Raw genomic sequence first — 21,813 nt, forward strand, 5'->3', positions numbered from 1 at the left:
CCCCTTTCCACAGGCAATGCTAATTAAGCACCATTCTTGGATCTGGTCCGCCTTTATCAATGGTTGCTGTTTGACACTGGGAGGATCAGTTCTGATATAGTCCTGGTATGTGTAGGGCTTGCTCCACATGCTGGGACCTGGGCTGGTCTCTATCCACAAGTGCCTTTTTTGCAACATGGAAGCGGCTATATACAGGTTGCAGGTATGTGTGCTCCATTATGGTTCTGCTTTTAACTTTATCTAGGAGGCCGCATGGCACATGAAATACAGAATGTAGAGTATGACCCCCCTATTGAGATTTGCCGTGACGTTGGCAGGGGTGGCTCAAAAAATTGATCAATTATTTGCTAAAAATCTCATTTTTTTTATTATAGTACAGTTGGAATAAATTTGTGAATTTTCACTTTTTATATGATGCATGCCAATTTCAGATCGTGCTGGTTCCCTTTTTTTCTCTTTTTTTTTTCTCTTTTTTTTCTATGTTCTGAGACCTGTGCGGAGGTGACTGCAGGAAGAGGGAGGAGGTGAGCTGTGCCTATTATATATTCTCACTGCTGGATCCTGTGGATTTTTTTGCCTTTTAATAAAGGGCTTATTAGTCTCTGTTTCCTTCTGCGTTATCATAAGAGGCATCAACTGTGCCCAACAAACCTCATTGACGTAGAACAGAATCCGGAGGACTTCCGCCATGGGGATAATCATTTTGATTGGAAGGAAAATGCTGCATGTTTGGAAATGTCAGAGTGAAAAAAGCAAGGTTTTAAAATATGAAATCCTGAATAATTAGAAAAACAAATTTACTGTCTAATTGTGGTTCTTCAAAGTGGGGAAAAAATACCTGAAACGGCGCCCCCCCTGCCCATAGGCCGTGTCTGTTACTGCAGCTCTCGTAAGGTGCTGCAGTGTGACATCCATTACTGCGGCCGGCACATCTCACGCCCGCTGACAGCTGTAAGCACATACATTGAGCAGCGGCTTTACCGTTTTGTGTTCACCTCATCCCCGGCACGCCGAGGTTATCTCAGCCAAAGCCGTATTGACCACATACTTGTGTCGTGTAATTGCTTTCTGGACGAGATGAATTTGTAGCTAAACTTATGTCAGGTTAGGGCAGTGATGGCGTAATACATCCCATCCATAGCCGGCGACGGGCACTCGCCGACCTGTCAACTCGTTAGCCAGGGCGGACGGCACAGAGGAGACTTCCACATTTAGTGAGGCAGAAAAATACATAGGATGTAGATGTGCAATAGACAGCGATGGTGGACGGGGATAGTGCGGCGACTTCTTCATTAATGTGATATCAAAATACAGCCGGAAACCTCACTGATGTTATACACTTGTTTCTACAGATGTAGCAGAGATGAGTTGGTCGCCTGCATCTTCTTATAGAGGGGCTTGTCCTCTGTGGAGTGTGTAATTGGTAATAGCATTGATGTGACGACTGAATCTGACTGATTCTATTTCTGACAGATGTAGTGGAGCCGAGTTTGTCATCCTGCATTCCATACTGATCCAATAAGACAGGCTCTGCAGTAACACGGCTGGGGATGTACAGATGTAGCAGTGTGGCGTGTGTTCTCTGGCTTCAGTCACTCAATGTTAGGGCATAGGAAAGTCTGTGCTCAGATCATGAGTGCCAGCGCTCGTCATTTCTTACAGATGTCACACTGTGGAGTTTGGCATTTGGTGTCTGTTACTTACGAAGTAAAAGGCTTTCAGTGCATGCTGGGAGTTGTAGTTTTGCAACAGTCTAAAGGTTGTGGGCTGAAGATCACAGGCCTAAGGTCTCAGGAGCCAGGTCTGCAGTGATAATCTAGTTGGCTACTGTCATACAGTGCTGGCCAAAAGTGTTGGCACCCCTGCAATTCTGTCAGATAATACTCGGTTTCTTCTTGAAAATGATTGCAATCACAAATTCTTTGGTATTATCTTCATTTATTTTGCTTGCAATGAAAAAACACAAAAGAGAATGAAACAAAAATCAAATCATTGATCATTTCACACAAAACTCCAAAAATGGGCCAGACAAAAGTATTGGCACCCTTAGCCTAATACTTGGTTGCACAACCTTTAGCCAAAATAACTGCGAACAACCGCTTCCGGTAACCATCAATGATCTTCTTACAATGCTCTCCTGGAATGAATTTTAGACCATTCTTCTTTGGGAAACTGCTCCAGGTCCCTGAGATGTGAAGGGGGCCTTCTCCAAACTGCCATTGTGAGATCTCTCCACAGGTGTTCTATGGGGTTCAGGTCTGGACTCATTGCTGGTCACTTTAGTAGTCTCCAGTGCTTTCTCTCAAACCATTTTCTAGTGCTTTTTGAAGTGTGTTTTGGGTCATTGTCCTGCTGGAAGACCCATGGCCTCTGAGGAAGACCCAGCTTTCTCACACTGGGCCCTACATTATGCTGCAAAATTTGTTGGTAGTCTTCAGACTTCATAATGCCATGCACACGGTCACGCAGTCCAGTGCCAGAGGCAGCAAAGCAACCCCAAAACATCAGGGAACCTCCACCATGTTTGACTGTAGGGACCGTGTTCTTTTCTTTGAATGCCTTTTTTTTTTTTTTTCCCTGTAAACTCTATGTTGATGGCTTTTCCCAAAAAGCTCTACTTTTGTCTCATCTGACCAGAGAACATTCTTCCAAAACGTTTTAGGCTTTCTCAGGTAAGTTTTGGCAAACTCCAGCCTGGCTTTTTTATGTCTCGGGGTAAGAAGTGGGGTCTTCCTGGGTATCCTACCATACAGTCCCTTTTCATTCAGACGTCGATGGATAGTACGGGGTGACACTGTTGTACCCTCGGACCGTAGGGCAGCTTGAACTTGTTTGGATGTTAGTTGAGGTTCTTTATCCACCATCCGCACAATCTTGCGCTGAAATCTCTCGTCAATTTTTCTTTTCCTTCCGCATCTAGGGAGGTTAGCCACAGTGCCATGGGCTTTACACTTCTTGCTGACACTGCGCACCGTAGACACAGGAACTTTCAGGTCTTTGGAGATGGACTTGTAGCCTTGAGATTGCTCATGCTTCCTCACAATTTGGATTCTCAAGTCCTCAGACAGTTCTTTGGTCTTCTTTCTTTTCTCCATGCTCCAATGTGGTACACACAAGGACACAGGACAGAGGTTAAGTCAACTTTAATCCATGTCACCTGGCTGCAAGTGGGATTTAGTTATTGCAAGCACCTGTTAGGTGCCACAGGTAAGTTACAGGCGCTGTTATTACACAAATTACAGAAGCATCACATGATTTTTCAAACAGTGCCAATACTTTTGCCCACCCTCTTTTTTATGTTTGGTGTGGAATTGTATCCAGTTTGGCTTTATGACACTTTTTTTTTTTCTCTTCTCTTCATTGAAGACAAATTAAATGAAGATAATAATACCAAAGAATTTGTGAATGCAATCATTTTCAAGAAGAAACTGAGTATTATCTGACAGAATTGCAGGGGTGCCAATACTTTTGGCCAGCACTGTATTAAAGAGGTTATCTGTAAGTAAGCAGGGCCTGAAAACGTCTAAGCACTAGCGCATGGATGTCTGGTGCTGGGGAATCTTGCGTAGTGGCGTCTGGTGCTGGGGCATCTAGCGTGGGGGCGTCCGGTGCTGGGGCATCTTGCGTGGGGGTGTCTAGTGCCGGAACATCAAGGGCAGGGGCATCGGGGGCATCTAGCATGGGGGTGTCTGATGCCGGGACATTTAGCGTAGGGGCGTCTGGTACCAGGGCATCTAGTGTGGGGGCGACCGGTGCCAGGACATCTTTCGTGGGGGCGTCTGGTACTGGGGTATTTTGCGTGGGGGTGTCTTGTGCCTGGGCATCTAGCGCAGGGGCATCTAGTGGGGGGATGTCTAGAGGTAGGGCATCTAGTAGTGGTGCATCTTTAGTGGGGGCATCCGATGCTGGGGCATCTTGCGTGGGGACGTCTAATGCCCAGACGTCTAGCGCAGGGGCATCTGGAACCAGGGCATCTTGCCTGCGAGCGTCCGATGCTGGGGCATCTTGCGTGAAGGTGTCTGATGCCGGAGCATCTAGCGCAGGGACATCTGGCATCTTTTCATATAGTGTGGTGGGCGTCTGGTGCGAGGACCTCTATCTCAGGGGTCTCTGGTACCGGGTCATCTAGCATGGGGGCATCTCTAGCTGGGGCATCTTGCGTGGGGGCGTCCGGTGCTGAGGCATTTTTCATAGGGGTGCTGGGACATCAAGCACAGGGGTGTCTGACCCCAGGGCATCTAGCATGAGGGTGCCAGGACATCTAACGCAGAAGCGTCTGGTACCGGGGCATCTAATGTGGGGGCGTCTGGAGCTTGTGGGATCTAGTGTGGGGTGTCTGGTGCCAGGGTATCTAGTGTTGGGGTGTCTGGTGCCAGGGTATCTAGTGTTGGGGTGTCTGGTGCCAGGGTATCTAGTGTTGGGGTGTCTGGTGCCAGGGTATCTAGTGTGGGGGTGTCTGGCGCCAGGGCATTTAGTGTGGGGGCGTCTGGTGCCGGGACATCTAGCGCAGGGTTGTCTGGCACTGGGGGATCTAGTGTGGGGGTGTCTGGCGCTGGGGCATCTAGTGTGGGGGCTTCTGGTGCTGGGGCATCTAGTGTGGGGGCGTCTGGTGCTGGGGCATCTAGTGTGGGGGCGTCTGGCGCTGGGGCATCTAGTGTGGGGGCGTCTGGTGCTGGGGCATCTAGTGTGGGGGCGTCTGGCACTGGGGCATCTAGTGTGGGGGCGTCTGGAGCTGGGGCATCTAGTGTGGGTGCGTCTGGCACCGGGGCATCTAGTGTGGGTGCGTCTGGCACTAGGGCATCTAGTGTGGGTGCGTCTGGTGCTGGGGCATCTAGTGTGGGGGCGTCTGGCACTAGGGCATCTAGTGTGGGTGCGTCTGGCGCCGGGGCATCTAGTGTGGGGGCGTCTGGTGCTGGGGCATCTAGTGTGGGGGCGTCTGGTGCTGGGGCATCTAGTGTGGGGGCGTCTGGTGCTGGGGCATCTAGTGTGGGTGCGTCTGGCGCCGGGGCATCTAGTGTGGGGGCGTCTGGTGCTGGGGCATCTAGTGTGGGGGCGTCTGGCACTAGGGCATCTAGTGTGGGGGCGTCTGGTGCTGGGGCATCTAGTGTAGGGGTGTCTGGCACCAGGGCATCTAGTGTGGGGGCGTCTGGTGCCGGGCTTCTAGCGTGGGTGCGTCTGGCGCCGGGGCATCTAGCGTGGGTGCGTCTGATGCCGGGGCTTCTAGCGTGGGTGCGTCTGGCGCCGGGGCATTTAGCGTGGCCGCATTTGGCGCCGGGGAGTCTGATACCATGATGCAGAAGGAACAACTTAGATTCACAGGAACCTTCCCCGTAGGCGCCTGGATAAGACATGGCGTCAGCTCTGATTGGGGTTCTTGGCCATTGGTCTCGGGGGAGTGTGTGTGTATATCTAGCGATTGATCTGTGTAAAAGTAGTTTTCTTCCTAAATTTAGGTTCAGCTCCCAGCATCGCTTCTGGGCCCCCAACGAGACAGAAGAGGAGGTGGAGAATAAAGAAGTGGAGGCCATGCTGAAAACCCGGTACATCTCATTCCCAGGAAAGTTTGAGCCCGTGAAACACAAGTGCAAGGCGCCGCTGCCCAACGGGTCCCTGTGCGAGAGGCAGGACCGGATAAAGGTGGGCGGCGTCCGGGGGGATTAGTATGCTGTTTGTGCTCTGATTTTAAAGTTTACCATTTTTCTTTTGCAGTGTCCTTTCCATGGGAAGATAATCCCACGAGATGAGCTCGGGGTGCCCGAGAATGCCGAGGATCGGGAGAGAGAAGCCAAGGAGCAGTTTGAGAAGCAGGCCAGAGAGCAAGGTGTGTCAGTCTGCATGTGCCTCCTGCACACCAGGGCGCCATTATTTATTCCTATAGCACGGGCACTTAAAGGCAGGACTGTGGAGTCGGGAAGCCAAACCTCCGACTCCTCGATGTTCCTGATTCCGACTCAGACTGCCTCATACGGTTGAAACCAGAAGTTTTCATCCACATTCTATAAAGACACATCTGCAGGTTTTTCCCTCCGCTCTCTAGAAAGACACATCTGCAGGTTTTTCCCTCCGCTCTCTAGAAAGACACATCTGCAGGTTTTCCCCTTCACTCTCTAGAAAGACACATCTGCAGGTTTTCCCCTCCACTCTCTAGAAAGACACATCTGCAGGTTTTCCCCTCCACTCTCTATAAAGACACATCTGCAGGTTTTCCCCTCCGCTCTCCATAAAGACACATCTGCAGGTTTTCCCCTCCACTCTCTATAAAGACACATCTGCAGGTTTTCCCCTCCACTCTCTATAAAGACACATCTGCAGGTTTTCCCCTCCGCTCTCTATAAAGACACATCCGCAGGTTTTCCCCTTTGCTCTCTATAAAGACACATCTGCAGGTTTTCCCCTCTGCTCTCTATAAAGGCACATCTACAGGTTTTTCCCTTCGCTCTCTATAAAGGCACATCTGCAGGTTTTTTCCTCCACTCTCTATAAAGACACATCTGCAGATTTTCCTTCCGCTCTCTATAAAGACACCTCTGCAGGTTTTCCCCTCCGCTCTCTATAAAGACACATCTGCAGGTTTTCCCCTCCGCTCTCTATATAAAAACCTGCAGATGTGTCTTTATAGAGAGCGGAGGGAAAACCTGCAGATGTGTCTTTGTACAGAGCGGAGGGAAAAACCTGCAGATGTGTCTTTGTACAGAGCAGAGGGAAAAACCTGCAGATGTGTCTTTGTACAGAGCAGAGGGAAAAACCTGCAGATGTGTCTTTGTACAGAGCAGAGGGAAAAACCTGCAGATGTGTCTTTGTACAGAGCAGAGGGAAAAACCTGCAGATGTGTCTTTATAGAGAGTGGAGGGAAACTTCTGGTTTCATCTGTACATGACCCATGTGTGATGAATTTACTGTAGTAGAATGGTAGCATCACTACTTATATCATGGAGCTGAAGTGCAGCACAGATTCGTCTCAACTAAAAGCCGAGCTCCTCTGATCAGGAATAGAACAGACGTTTCACAACTCTCCCAAATTCTTATGAAAAAAATATTAATCACATTCTGCAGTGAACCGCTGGACCCAATTTATTCTATATTTTAGGAGTCCGAGTCAGTCCATTTTATACCGACTCCACCAAAATGGATATTGACTCCGACTGCACAGCCCTGCTTAAAGGGATGATCTGGCGCCTGTCTCCTCTGTATGAGGAGGGGACCGGCGTCTGTAATGTCAGCAGTAATCCTTCACTTGTCTGGGCTGTTGGCTGTTTTCATGTCCTGGGAGCCGCTAATGATAATGCCACATTACATTGCCATATAGTGCCATATAGTGGCATTACATTATAAGCCCCATACATTGCCAGAAAGTGCTAAGATTATACTGCCATATACAGCTCATACAATATTGCCATACCCAGGCCCCATAATAACCTTTTATACTGTAGTGGTAAGATAATAAAATATACAGGTCACAGAATACTGCCATAAAGTGCTAAGAAAATTATGATCTATGCAGCCCACATAATACCACCATATAGTGCTTAGGTAAAAATGTCAAATATAAAACACAGTATTTACATATTGTGCTAATATAACCCCATAAACAGGACCTGTAATGCCACCAGGTAGTGTAAAGATAAAAATGATGCCATGTACAGAAGACATGCTGCCATATGATGCTATGATAATGTCATATTACAGAACACTTAATACCACTATATAATGTGAAAACACAAATGCCACATAAAGGACATATTCCATTTTATAGCGCCAAGAAAATAATGCCGTATACAGGAAACCTAATACCACTATATAGTGCTAAGAGAAAAGTACCATAGAAAGTACACATAGTACCGCCAAATTGTGCCAAGATAACAGCAATGCTGTGTATAGAGCATATAATACCACTATGTAGTGCAAGGATAAAAATGGCATACACAGGACACATAATACCGCCATATAGTGAAAAGATAAAAATACCATCTACTATTAAGATAATATTGCCATATACAGCCCACATAATTTCCACTGTATACAATGTACCAAATGCCAGTGCTATAATATTCAGTGTCCAAATAATACATGGCTGTGCAGTATAATGCTGTAATTCTGTTCCCAAATACAACCGCACACCGCTAAATACGGTTTTGTTTTTTGTTTGCCCTTGTGATTCTGCCTTGCATGTTTATATCCAGGCTTTTGTGGGTTCACAAATCTAAGTGGCTACTGTGTTTTCATAATGCTTAGTGGCAAAAATCTGCCTGATGAAGCCCCCCCCCCCCCCGTCATTAAACCGCAATCATTAGCGACCTAAAATTTACAGTGAAGTATGGACATAATGCGACGTAAGGCCATTAAGCTGACAATCAGTCTCCTGCACTAGTGACTCCATCACCCTGCCGATGCCAGAGGTGATGACATCACATCCATTGATCATGTGACCGCTGCAGCCAACTACTGATCTCAGTGACGGCGTACGTGTACAGCACATAAAATCCGTATTAACCATGAGGATGAGATTTGAGCATAAAAATAAAGAAAAAAATAATAAAGCGCTCATACTCACCAAGGCTCCGGCGCGAATGTAACCGCTTCCTGGCCGCTCATTACCTTAATTGCATATGCACTGCTTTCCCCGCCCACCAGCATCCGTGATTGGTTGCAGTCAGACGCGCCCCCACCCTGAGTGACCGCACGTCTGATGCCTCCAATCACAAACCAGGTCTATAAGGTCCCCCATATTATGATACCAGCACAGATAAAGCCCACAGTTACAGGCTTCAGCCACCAGCCGTGTGCTGTGTATCAAAATATGAGGAACCGACTTTTTTTAATTATGTAAATAAATAATTGAAAAAAACGGTGTGCCCCTTCTTACTCTTCCAGTTTTGATACCTAGCCATGATAAGGCCCGACAGCTGAGGGCTTGTATTCTCAGGCTGGGGAGACCCATGTACATTGGGCCCCCCCAGCTTAAAAATAGCAGCCTGCAGCAGCCCAGAATTGTCCCTTCCATTAGATGCGACAATCCCAGCTCTTCCTGATTGCAGTGGAGCGGTGGCAATCTGGGTAATAAGGGGTAACCTGAGGTCAGATTACCTGCAGTGACTGGTGGAGGGCCGTGCTCAGGTTGGGAGCACGTCTGACTGCAACCAATCACGAACACCGGTGGGTGTGGAAAGCAGTGCATATGCAATGAAGTTAATGAGCGGCTTGGAAGCAGTTACAGCCGCATCGGAGCCATGGTAAGTACAGCGTGCTTGCTTCTATCCCCCTATCCCTTCTACCAACATTTTTAATGGCCGGATTCTGGTCCCCATAGACGTATATAGTCACTGGTGTCCGGCCAGATATCTGAGTTGGAACCGGATTTTTTTTTTTTTTTTTTAATCCAGTTGGGGCCACTGGTTCCGGTTATCTGCGAGTCCACCCATCACTACCAATAATGTAAAAAAAAAATAAAAAAAAAAAAAAAATAATAATTTAGACCTATATTTTTATTTTTTTTTTGCATTCTTTTTAGTTTATTGTCGATTTTTTTTGTTTGTTGTTGACTACTGAATAGTTGTTTTTTTGTTGTTTGTTTTTTTTTCCCAAATCCATTGTAAAGTTTGATTCTGCGTGCGTTGGAGGGAAGGTATTAGATGCGCAGGCCCCCGACCACATGTTCTCGGTCCCCTCCGGCTGGGAGCTGACCCCTGCGGTTTAAACCTGATTGCTCTGACCTGTTAATCTGCAGTGTTCATCATTTCCAGCGGCTTCAAACACTAAAGCAAATTAAGTGGCTATTTCTCGTGTCGCCGGCGAGGACGGCCGCTTGTTAACGGGCAGGTATGAGGACAATCCAGCGGAGGCCGTACCTGAGCCAGTCACTTGTGAAATAGCATCTCTCCGCTAACTACAGTATTGATTCCTCGCGTCCCTCCGCAAACTGTGTCATTTTCTTTCCCCTGCCACTAAATTTCGGTAACAATACACAAAGACCCCATCAGCTGTGGGAAAAAAAGAAAAGAAAAAAAAATTTGCTGTTTTTTTTTTTTCTCTTTTATTGATTTTTTAGAAAAGCCTTTAAATTGCTCCTTCATTTGACTCCGGCGCTCGTTTTATCTTCACCGAGTGGCGGTATTCCTTCCTTGTGTTTAAACAATCTCTCGGTCCACTCGGTTACTAAACTGTGACGCCTTATTATTTCTGCGAGGTAAAGTCTTTTACACGCGGCCCCCTTAATCCTCCGTATCTCGATTTTGGTCTCGCACCAGCCTTGGAGGTAGAGACGGGAATTGAACTGGATCACATGGGTGGTGATGGGATTTCCACTTTTTTTTTTTTTTTTTTTTTGAAAGGCGAAAAAAAGGAATTGAAAATATAAACAATCAAAATGGGTAAATCAAATATATAAAGCTGAGTGTGTGTATGTATGTATGTCCGCTAAAGGAATCCGCGCCGTCGCAGTTGCACAGACACTACATGTGACTCAGGGAACGTCATAGACTATGGGCGGGAAAATTTAACCCTGCGCTTTACAGTTACTCTCCAAAAATCCTGCCTCCATTAAACAGAATGGAGGGGAAAGCTGCAGGCTATTAATAGCAACTGTCAGTATAAGAAGCTTATGTGTGAGGTAATTTGATGTCGGTGGTGAGAGGGATAAAGAGAGACAGAAAGAGACAGAGACTGGCACGGGGAACGAGACTGGCACGGGGAACGAGACTGGCACGGGGAACGAGACTGGCACGGGGAACGAGACTGGCACGGGGAACGAGACTGGCACGGGGAACGAGACTGGCACGGGGAACGAGACTGGCACGGGGAACGAGACTGGCACGGGGAACGAGACTGGCACGGGGAACGAGACTGGCACGGGGAACGAGACTGGCACGGGGAACGAGACTGGCACGGGGAACGAGACTGGCACGGGGAACGAGACGGGCACGGGGAACGAGACGGGCACGGGGAACGAGACGGGCACGGGGAACGAGACTGGCACGGGGAACGAGACGGGCACGGGGAACGAGACGGGCATGGGGAACGAGAGAGAGACACAGTTACTATCACAGGCAACACCCGGGTACTACAGCTAGTAGAATATTAAAATGGGCTCGGACCACCATAACTGCAGAATTGGGGGATCAGATCACCATTCCTGGGGGTCCGAACTTTTAAGATTGGAGCTCTGAAATGGAGGGATGTTCCCGCATCCACACCATCATTTTTCCACCGTTTTCAAGAGCTCTGCTTGCTGCCATTAAAATTGGTCAACTAGTCAAGTGATAAACATACAGGGGCAGGAATCGACACTCTTGTATGTCCATCACATGACTAGCTGCAGCAGTTGTCTATCTGTCAGTCCCGTAGCCTTTCATTGGAGCAGTAGTACCATTTCGACCTGGACTCCATTCAAATAGGGGATTTGGGTTGCCCCATTTTTCTGCGGAAAAGTAATAAGTTGCCTTCTTGGGATGACCCTTTTAAAAGAGGTTTTCTGTTTAGAGAAAATCCCTCTTTCCGAATAAAAACACAAACTGTACTTTAGTTACCATCCCCCGGGTCCAGCGCTGAGACTCTGCCACTACTACCAATGTTTGTTATTATCTGCAGCACTGACGTTATGTTGAGCGCTGCAGCCAATCACTGAGCTTCATGGGTCTGCCCAAGTTGACGGAACGAGACACTGTGATTGGCTGCAGCGTTGTCAACGTTTTGCAGCACTGCAGACCATAAAAGACAGCAGGAGCAACAGCAAAGATTCAGCTCTGGACCTGGGGATGGTAAGTAGAGCACAGTTTGTTCTTTTTTTTTTTAAACTTCAGTGGGCCACAGAGGGTTTCTGAAATCGAATAACTTCTTCTAAGTATGTGATGTACAATGTATGTCGCTTGTTAGGTGCACATGAATGCAGTGGGATCAGGATTAGAGGCTTCTCTATACACGGAGGGTGCCAGCTGTGTTACACAGCCTCTAACAGCAGCAATCAGAGCTCTCTCGATCTAGGTGTATAGACTGTTAAAATTGCCGATAGTGACATTTAACCTGTCCCGACTGTGAAAGTATATAAACGTGGACACTTGCTGGGCTTTGTGTAGCACAGACATTTCTCTACGGTCGGCAGTCAAGCTGGGATCTGGCATACGGTGAAAACGGGAGTTCTGACCTCCGACATCATCAGGACCTGAAGCAATGTACAGTCTTCTATATGCTGTGATTAATAGCGATCTTGGCATTAAGAAGTTTGTGAGAGGGGGTGGGCTCCTTCTCTCACCTGTCCAGCACCCCCTTGACATGAGCACGGGGGAGCCGAGGGATGTCATTTCAGCTGAAGGTCAAGTGATGGAGGTTAACTCCGGCACACTACCACTTCCCATATGCCCAAAAAAAGGAGGAATACAGTTGTTGGATGTCAAAAAATCCTTTTTCTCTTATTTTATTTAGTGCCAAAAAGTGAAACAGTGCTGTACAATTGTCCGCCAGGAGTCGACGTTTCGGCTAGCAAGCCTTCATCAGGTCGGACAGGCTTGTTGGTAGGTTATATCCCTTTTGGTATATAAGGCCGCACTCGTGACCATGTGTGTCCCAGGTGAATGGCAGTTCTTGCAGTGGGATGTTGGTATCTATTAGCTCTGTAAGTATAGCCTAGGGGGATCGCTGCGGCTAGAGGTATATCTGTCAGTGACTCTTATGGAGTAAAAATAGATGTCCCAGATTCACGTGTAGAATCAGGATGGTATGCCTGACCGAGATTCTAATGATTTGTTAGGTGAAGTACTTGGATAGAGATTACATGAGAAGGGACGCTCCTGTAATGAGGAGTCAAGGTCCAGGATTCATCCTAGTGACTCTGAGGGATATGGCATGGAGGGAGGTCCGTTGGCCCAGTATAGAGTCAAATCAAGCGCCAGTGGTGCCGCAGAGCTGGATCGCACGTCCTGTGCACAGGACGTGCGATCCAGCTCTGCGGCACCACTGGCGCTTGATTTGACTCTATACTGGGCCAACGGACCTCCCTCCATGCCATATCCCTCAGAGTCACTAGGATGAATCCTGGACCTTGACTCCTCATTACAGGAGCGTCCCTTCTCATGTAATCTCTATCCAAGTACTTCACCTAACAAATCATTAGATTCTCGGTCAGGCATACCATCCTGATTCTACACGTGAATCTGGGACATCTATTTTTACTCCATAAGAGTCACTGACAGATATACCTCTAGCCGCAGCGATCCCCCTAGGCTATACTTACAGAGCTAATAGATACCAACATCCCACTGCAAGAACTGCCATTCACCTGGAACACACATGGTCACGAGTGCGGCCTTATATACCAAAAGGGATATAACCTACCAACAAGCCTGTCCGACCTGATGAAGGCTTGCTAGCCGAAACGTCGACTCCTGGCGGACAATTGTACAGCACTGTTTCACTTTTTGGCACTAAATAAAATAAGAGAAAAAGGATTTTTTGACATCCAACAACTGTATTCCTCCTTTTTTTGGGCATATGGGAAGTGGTAGTGTGCCGGAGTTAACCTCCAATGCTAGTCTTATTTTCTCCTGAGCACCTACAAGAGGTGATGCATGGTCTTTTTCACTTGAAGGTCAAGTGATGACCTAGTCAGACATGTATGATGGCCTGTTAGACTCTTCCAGAAGCAGGGTCTAACAGGCTGTCAGTGAAACACTTGCAAGGTGTAATGCATTGCCATGCTTGTGCATTATACGGGCGGTTAGACCAACAAAAGTTTTAAAACTCTCATAGAGGGTCTAAGTAAAAGACTGTCAAAAAAAAAAAAAGTAAATCAGAAAATAAAGAACAAAAACAATGAAAAAAACATTATACCAATAAATATGTACCGTATTTTTCGCTTTATAAGACGCACCGGATTATAAGACGCACCCCAAATTTAGACAAAAAAAGGTAAAAAAATAAAGATGGGGTCTGTCTTATATTCAGGTGTTGTCTTACCTGAGGGGGGAAGCAGTGGTGGTGAAGCGGGGTCACGGGAGGCAGAGGTTGTGCTGGCAGGTGCGGCGGGTCGGTGGCATCCGTGGTGGCAGGCGCGTTGGTGTCCGTGGTATGCAGGTGCGGCAGGGTCCGTGGTGGCAGCAGCGACGGCGGGTGAGTGTCCGCGGTCCCGGTTCAAATGATGGCGCCTGGAGGAGCGCATGCGCAGATGGCGCTCTCATCCAAGAGCTCCATCTGCGCACGCGCCCGCTCCTGGCACCATGATTTGAAACTGGGACCGCGGACACACTGTAACACAGGGTAACCTGCTGCACAGCCGCCTGCACGCACAGAGTAGCAGCCAGGAGGCTGCCTGCCCACCCGCACAGAGAGGTAGCCGGCACCGACAGGCACCCGGCTGCCGCCCACACGGAGGAACAGGCACTCGACTGCCACCCTCAAAGGTACCCAACTGCCGCCCGCACGCAGCCACAGGTACCTGACTGCCACCTGCACGCAAGCACAGGTACCCGGCTGCTTGCACGCAGCCACAGGCACCCGGCCGCCCGATCGCCGCACAGACAGGACCCCCAGATAAAGCTATATTCGTATTTTAAGACGCACCCCTCATTTTCCTCCCAAATTTTTGGGAGGAAAAGTGCATCTTATAATCCGAAAAATACGGTATATTTATGTATAAACAAAACTAAGCAGAAAAAGCATACATTTATTATCACTGCATCTAGAACAACCCAATCTATAAAACTGTCACACTATTTAACCCCTTCAATGAGCAGTGTAGAAAAATAGACTTGGCAAAAAACAATGCTTATTTATCATACCGCCATAAAAAAAGTGGAATAAAACGCAATCAAAAAGTTGAATGTAAATGGTATAGCTGTAACTGTCATCTTGTTCCACGATAAACAAGCAGCCATATAGCTCAGTCAGCGAAAACCTAAAGCTTCAGGACTCAGAATAGTGATATAAATACAATTCTTTTTATCAATAAAATTACTTTTATTGTGTAAAAGCAGGAGCAGCAGCAAAAAAAAAAAATATCATATAAATGTGGTATTGCTGTAATCATACTGACCCAAAGTATACAACATGGTGAGTGGCGTAAAAAATAAATTTATGAATCGCTAGATTTTGTTCATTCTGCCTCCAAAAAATAAGAATAGAAAACGATCAAAAAATGTTACATGCTTATAAATGGTACCAATAAAAAGATCAACTCATCCCGCAATAAAAGAAATCCTCACATGACTCTGTTGGCAGGAATGTAGAAAAGGTATAGCTCTCAAAATATGGTGCCAAAACCTTTTTTTGTATTTAGTGTATAGAAGTAGTCAAACATAAAAACCCGATATAAACCTGATATCGCTGTAATTACACTGACCCAAAGAATAAAACTATTTAATCACTTACACCACATGGTGAATGGTATAAAAAAATAAATAAAACCAACTCTTGACCTGCTGTTAATTTGTTAGTTCTTCCACCCAAAGATCGCAGTAAGGCTCGGCTCACATTTATCCTGCGCTCTATGTTGAGGACTTACACCTGGGATTACATGTAAAGCTCTAAAATACGTGATTTAGGCAAAACCCTTGATGGAAGATTCACGAGGCAGAGGGAGTCACTTTAAACTCTCTCTGGCCTATAATCCAGCTGTGTCCGTCTTTTTAAATGTTCATGAAAGCACGGCTGGTGAAAAGACTGACACCACCGAACAGAAGTCAGAGTCCAAAGTAGCTCTGCTGCATCATTATAGTAAATGGATCAGTGTATAGTAAATGGATCATGATTTGTTTTATCTGAAACGCATCATTTGGAGATTTAGATGTAAGTGCTCAGTGTAGAGCGCAGGATAAATGTGATCCAAAATGTCATGTAAAATGTTCCCAGTAAAAGCTTTATTTCTTTCCACAAAAATAAAACAAGTCCCCACTCTGTTATCTGATAATGGAAATACAGGGGGTTTCCACAGTACTGGTAGCACAAAGGCTCTGGAAGAATGCCAGGGATCCTATTCCTCTAACCCCCCCCAAAAGAAATTCACTTAAATCTGTGCTACCAAATCCAAAGAGCCCACCTCTCTTCTAAGCCCCACAGTGTGCCTAAAACTCACCATCAACATGTTTCTCAGTACAGCAGCAAAGAGAGACCGTTTGATTACTTGGTGCATGTCTCCGGAAGCATAAGCTGGGCACTACAATGTATGGGCACTACAATGACCGATTTGCAATTTTCATTTTGCAACATGCCCTGCTTGTTTCTGGAAATCATCCGTGGAGTCAAAATAGTCACTACCCCCGTATATGAATTCACAGAGAGGTGTCATTTTCAAAATGGAGTCAGTTGCGGGGAATTCTTTTCTTCTGGCACTTAGGGGCTCTGAAAATGGAGTCTGCAAACTATTCTCAGAAAATCTGCACTCCAAAAGTGAAATCGCCCTCCTTCCCATCCGAACTGTGTCATGTGGCCAAACAGTGCTATAGAGCCACATATGGGTTTTGCCTCGTTCAACAGAAATTGTCTAACACATTTTGGTGCCATTTTTACGTATTTGCTCTTGTGAAATTGTAACATCTGGGGCTAAAATAACATTTTAGTGTTAAAAATGTATTTTGTTTTCTTCATCACCCAATGGTATAAAAATTCCATAAAGCACCTCTGATGTCAATTTGCTCACTGAACCCCTAGATCAGTTCATTGAAAGGTATAGTTAGTAAAGTGGGGTCACTTATGGGGGTTCTGCTGTTGTGACACCTCAAGGGCTCTGCCAGTGGGACATGGCACTCGCAAACCATAACAGCAAAATCTGTGCTATATTATAGTGCTCCTTCCCTCCTGTGCTTTGCACTGTGCATGAAAAGTATTTTTTGACCACATATGGGGTAATGGTGTCCTCAGAAGAAATTGCACAACAAATTATGTGGTCTATTTTTTCCAAATAGCCCTTTTATAAATTAAAAACTTGGTGCTAAAACATTTTTTAGAATTATTTTTCTTCACCGCCCAATGGTATAAAATTCTGGGAAGCGTATGTGGTGTTATTTTGCACACTGCATCCTTTGATAAATTGAGGGGTGTAGTTTGTAAAATGGCATGATTTATGGGGAAGCTCTGCTGTTCTGGCCAATGTGACATGGCACTTGTAAATCATTCTGGCAAAATCTGAATAGCAATATGGCGCTTTTTCCCTTCTGAGCCTGAAAAGTAGTTTGTGATTATGCTAATATACTACATGTACTCAGGAGAAATTGCACAACAAATTTTACCTTTTTAATTTTGTGCTAATACCCCTTTTGAAAATTAAAAACTTGGGGCCAAAGAAACGTTTTATTGGAAAACATGATAATTTTACATTTACTCAGCCCAATGTTTATATAATTTTGTGAATCTCAGGGTTAAAATGCTCACTACTCCCTTATTGAGTTCCGTGAGAGGTGTAGTTTCCAAAATTGGGTCACTTGTGGGGGTTTCAGCTATTTAGGTACCTAAGGATCTCTTCATATGTGACATGGCGTCTGCTATCTATTCCAACCCAAAATAGCGCTCCAAAAACCAAATGGTTCCCTTCCAAGCCCTGCCACTTATTATTATTATTGCGCCATTAATTCCATGGCGCTTTACAGAATACACCGATACCACTTATGAGGTATCGGTGTATTCTGGAGAAATTGCACAACAAATTGTATGGTGTATTTTGTCTGATTACTCTTGTGAAAATGAAACATTTGGGGTTAAGCAACATTTTTGCGGGGAAAAAATATTTTTTTTTCATTGTCACGGTTCAACGCTATAAAACAGTAGTCTTCCGCCACATATGGGTTATTGGGGTACTCGGGAGAAATTGCGCAACAAATTTTACGGTCCATTACCTCCTTTTACCCTAGTGAAATTCAAAAATATGGGGTTAGAGCAACATTTTTGTGGCAAAAGAATATTTTTTTCCCTCAGAATGTCTCTTCTCATTTCCATGGCTCAACATTGTAAAATTCTATGAAACACCTTGGGGTTCAAAGTGTTCACTAGACCTCTAGATACATTTTTTGAGGAATGTAGTTTCCAAAATGGAGTGACTTGTGGGGGTTACCACTGTTTAGGCACATCAGGGGTTCTTCAAAACGGACATGGCATCCGCTGACTATTCCAGCCAATTTTGTACTTCAAATTTCAAATGGCGCTCCTTCCTTTCCAAGCCCTGCCGTGCACCCAAACAGTAGATTTACACCATATATAGGGTATCAGCGTACTCAGGAGAAATTGCACAATTAAATTTATTGTGCATGTTGTACTGCTACCCCTGTGAAAATGCAACAATTGGGGCTAGACCAATATTTGTTGGAAAAAGTAAAATTTTTGTTTTTTCCTTCTACATTGCTTTAGTGGTGAAGCACCTTATGGGTTTATAAGCTCTAGAATGTGGTTTTGAGCAGTGTGAGGGGTGCAGTTTTTAGAATGGTGTCTCTTTTGGGTATTTTGTGTTACATAGGCCTCTCCAAATGTGATGTGGCCCTCAAAAAAATTGGTTTTGTTACAAAAATGAGAAATTCTTAATACACTTTTAACCCTTCTAACTTGTTTTTTTTTTTTTGTGTGTGTGTGTTTAAAAAATTGTGCTGAATTAAAGTAGGCATGTGGGAAATGTTATTTATTAACTATTTTGTGTGACAGAACTCTCTCTGGTTTAGGGGCTTAAAAATTAAAAGTTTGAAAAAAGTTTATTTTTTTTCAGAAATAAACGTACGACCAAAATGTACCACTAATGTAAAGTACAAAGGGTCCTGAAAAAAAAATCTCAGAATCACCAAGAGCCTTTGAAGCGTTACAGTTATAAGCTCATAAAATGACACTGGTAAGAATTGTAACATTTGGCCTGGTCAGGAAGGTAAAAACTGGCTTGGGGTGAAAGGATTAGGCTACGTTCACACTTCCGTTGTTTTGCATCAGTCACATGCGTTGCTTGACGCATGTGACTGATGCGTTGTACAACGGATGACAACAGTGACAAAGAAAAGAATTTCTTTGTCGTACTCCGTTGTGTTCGGGGGGCGGCGTTCGGGGGGCGGAGCTGAGGACGTCAGTGCCGCGGTCTGCATGGCTGGGGACAGTTGAGTGAGTGTGTGTGTGTCTACATGCGTGTGTACATGCGGAGTGCGAGAGGGGGCGGAGAGCGAGGGGGCGGGGCTGTGGAGCTGAGGACGTCAGTGCCGTGGGGACTGCAGGGCTGGGGACGTGTGTGTGTGTGTGTGTGTGTGTGTGTGTGTGTATGTATGTGTGTGTGTATGTGTACACATGCGGAGTGCGGGAGGGGGCGGAGCCGAGTGGTGAAGTGTCGGCCTCCTTGCACACTGTATCCAGGGTAAATATCGGGTATAAGCAAAGCACTTTTTGCTTGGTTACCCGATATTTATCTTGGTTACCAGCATACACCGCTTAGCGCGGGCTCCCTGCACCCGTAACCACTGTAAATATCGGGTAACTAACCAAAGCGCATTGCTTGGTTACCCAATGTTTATCCTGGTTACGGGGGTGGGGAGCCAGAGAGCGCATGCGCAGCGAAATCCTACGGAACACTCTGCTCAAAAAACGTTACAGGCTGCGTTGCTCCCGCCCGGCGGTCAGTTAAAAAATGACTCACCGCGACGCAGCGGATGCAACGCAGCATCATCAGTCACAATCCGTCACTAATAGAAGCCTATGGGGAAAAACAGGATTCCTGCAAAATATTTTGCAGGATACCGTAATTCCTCAAGGCTACGGATTGTTACTGATGCAAAACAACGGAAGTGTGAACTTAGCCTTAAATGAGTAGATTCTGTGGCTGGCGGTTTCTTAATGATAACGGAATCCAGCACCAAAAATTATTTTATATAAAAAATCAAAAATTTATTGAGGCATATAAGTTAAAAATATGAAAACGGCAAAGGGGTAGACCTATAAATAAGGACATGTTTTTAACCTCCTGTCCGAAACGCGTAAGGATACCATGATACCCCTTTCCCCCCTTTTGTGGTTTTCATATTTTTTAACTTATATGCCTCAATAAATTTTTGATTTATATATATATATATATATATATATATATATATATATATATATATATATATATATATATATATACTTTATATAAATAATAATTTTTGGTGCTGGACTCCGTTTTTCCCTGCCCCCTTCCTCCTTTCATTGACTTGCTGAAAATTTTTTTCCGGGGACCATACATCCTGGTAAGCTGAAAATACTTTTTTCTGGTTTCTTAATGATGCCAGGCAGGGACATCATAAAGCTTCTATGCCGTCCTGTTTCTGCTCTCAATTTCACAATATTTTGCAATGCTAAGGGTACAGCAATAGTTTTTGCAAACCATTGTATGTCCAAGTCCTCTAGGGGAAACTTAAAAAAATAAATAAATAAATAATGGTAAAAATTATGAGTAAGTAAATAAGCCTACTAGAAAAAAAAAGGAAAAAAAAAAGTTTAGCTCTCTCCATTATGAGTCTGGAAAAAAAAAAACATACAAAAGAACATTAAAAAAAAATAAAAATTATCACTCCTCCACCCAAAAAGTACTAAAAAAATGTAAGAGCTTAATGACAGCGGTGATTTGTCAAAAAATCACAGCTGTCATCAAGCCCGAAGTTAGTAATGGGGACCCCCCCAATTACTATCCATGTATAGTCGTGTGTATCCCAACATGATAGTAATAAAATATTACAGGTCACCATGTGAAATACAAGACCTCTTATGAGCGCCATCAACAGAAAAGTAAAAAACAAAAAGCCACGTGTCTCAGAGAATGTTGAAGGCAAATTTAAAAAAAAAAAGTTTTTAGTTTATCAAAAGCTGTAAAATTAAAAACCAACACACAAAAAAAGAAAACCTTACAAGGTGATATCTCTGCAATCAGACTGACTACGGACACAAGTTGTCCGGTCACCGAAGAGTGAACATCAAAAACACAAAGAGTAATAGAATTGATGTCTATGTTTTGGCTCCTGGAAGAAAGGGAGGAAAAAACTAAAGCTGGGTAAATTGCCAGTGACTGCAAGGGGTTAATTTAATTTGCAAATTTTAAAAATCCTCATTATTTTCATGGCAGTGCAAAAAAAATAGCACGGCGCCTCCCGGCATCAAATCCTGCTGGAGCCACGATTTACAGTCATTTTTTCATTTTCGTTTTAGATTGGAGAGACCCGGAACTAATGCGAGAAATTGAGCAAGCGACCGGAGAAGATCTGGGATCATCCAGATGTCAGAAGAAAGGAAAGAAAAAGAAGGGAAAAAAGAAAAAGTATCCGAACCTGACGGACCTGAAGCAGAAAGCCAACACCTCCCGCTCCCGCCTGGAGAAGAAAGTGTTTAACACGTAAGACTCTTAACTCTCAAGATCGGAGGGCTCTTTTATCCTCTAGTGAACAGCTTTTTGCCTATTACTGGCCACCTCAGTTGTCTATCAGCAGTGGCCGGTCTCGTAGGTAAAGATTGCTAGACTGCAGGCTCACTCCTCCGACACTGAAAAAAAAAAAACTGCGCACAGTTCGGACCAGCGGCTCAGCATTGCAGTGGGTCCAAACGGTCCACCATCAGGTGTGCACCAGCGCCCACTGGGAGGCAGAGGAGCAATGTGCTCCTGAAGAATAAACGCCAGACAACCCCTTAAAGGGGTTGTCCACTACTTTTGACATTGATGGCTTATCCTTAGGATAGGTCATCTATGTCTGATTGGCTGGGGTCCGACCTGCCGCACCCCTGCCCATCAGCTTTTTTCGGTGCCTGTGGGGGCAGCAGTTCTGGAACTGCTCTGTCTTGGAATAGCAGCCGGGTACTGCACATCCGCCTTCTATTGATTGAATGGAAGACGGATGTGCTGTACCCGGC

General features: G+C 45.4%; 1 protein-coding gene across 1 annotated transcript in view; it reads left to right on the forward strand.

Moving 5' to 3' along the window:
* UVSSA (UV stimulated scaffold protein A) overlaps positions 1-21,813 on the forward strand; it is a 169,120-nt gene that overhangs the window by 115,056 nt on the left and 32,251 nt on the right. The window contains exons 11-13 of the mRNA XM_075346804.1: positions 5,454-5,637; positions 5,710-5,821; positions 21,118-21,301. Coding sequence (XP_075202919.1) covers positions 5,454-5,637; positions 5,710-5,821; positions 21,118-21,301 — 480 coding nt within the window. The remainder of the gene's footprint in view (positions 1-5,453; positions 5,638-5,709; positions 5,822-21,117; positions 21,302-21,813) is intronic.

This window comes from Anomaloglossus baeobatrachus, chromosome 1, assembly GCF_048569485.1.
Source record: "Anomaloglossus baeobatrachus isolate aAnoBae1 chromosome 1, aAnoBae1.hap1, whole genome shotgun sequence".
NCBI lineage: Eukaryota > Metazoa > Chordata > Amphibia > Anura > Aromobatidae > Anomaloglossus > Anomaloglossus baeobatrachus.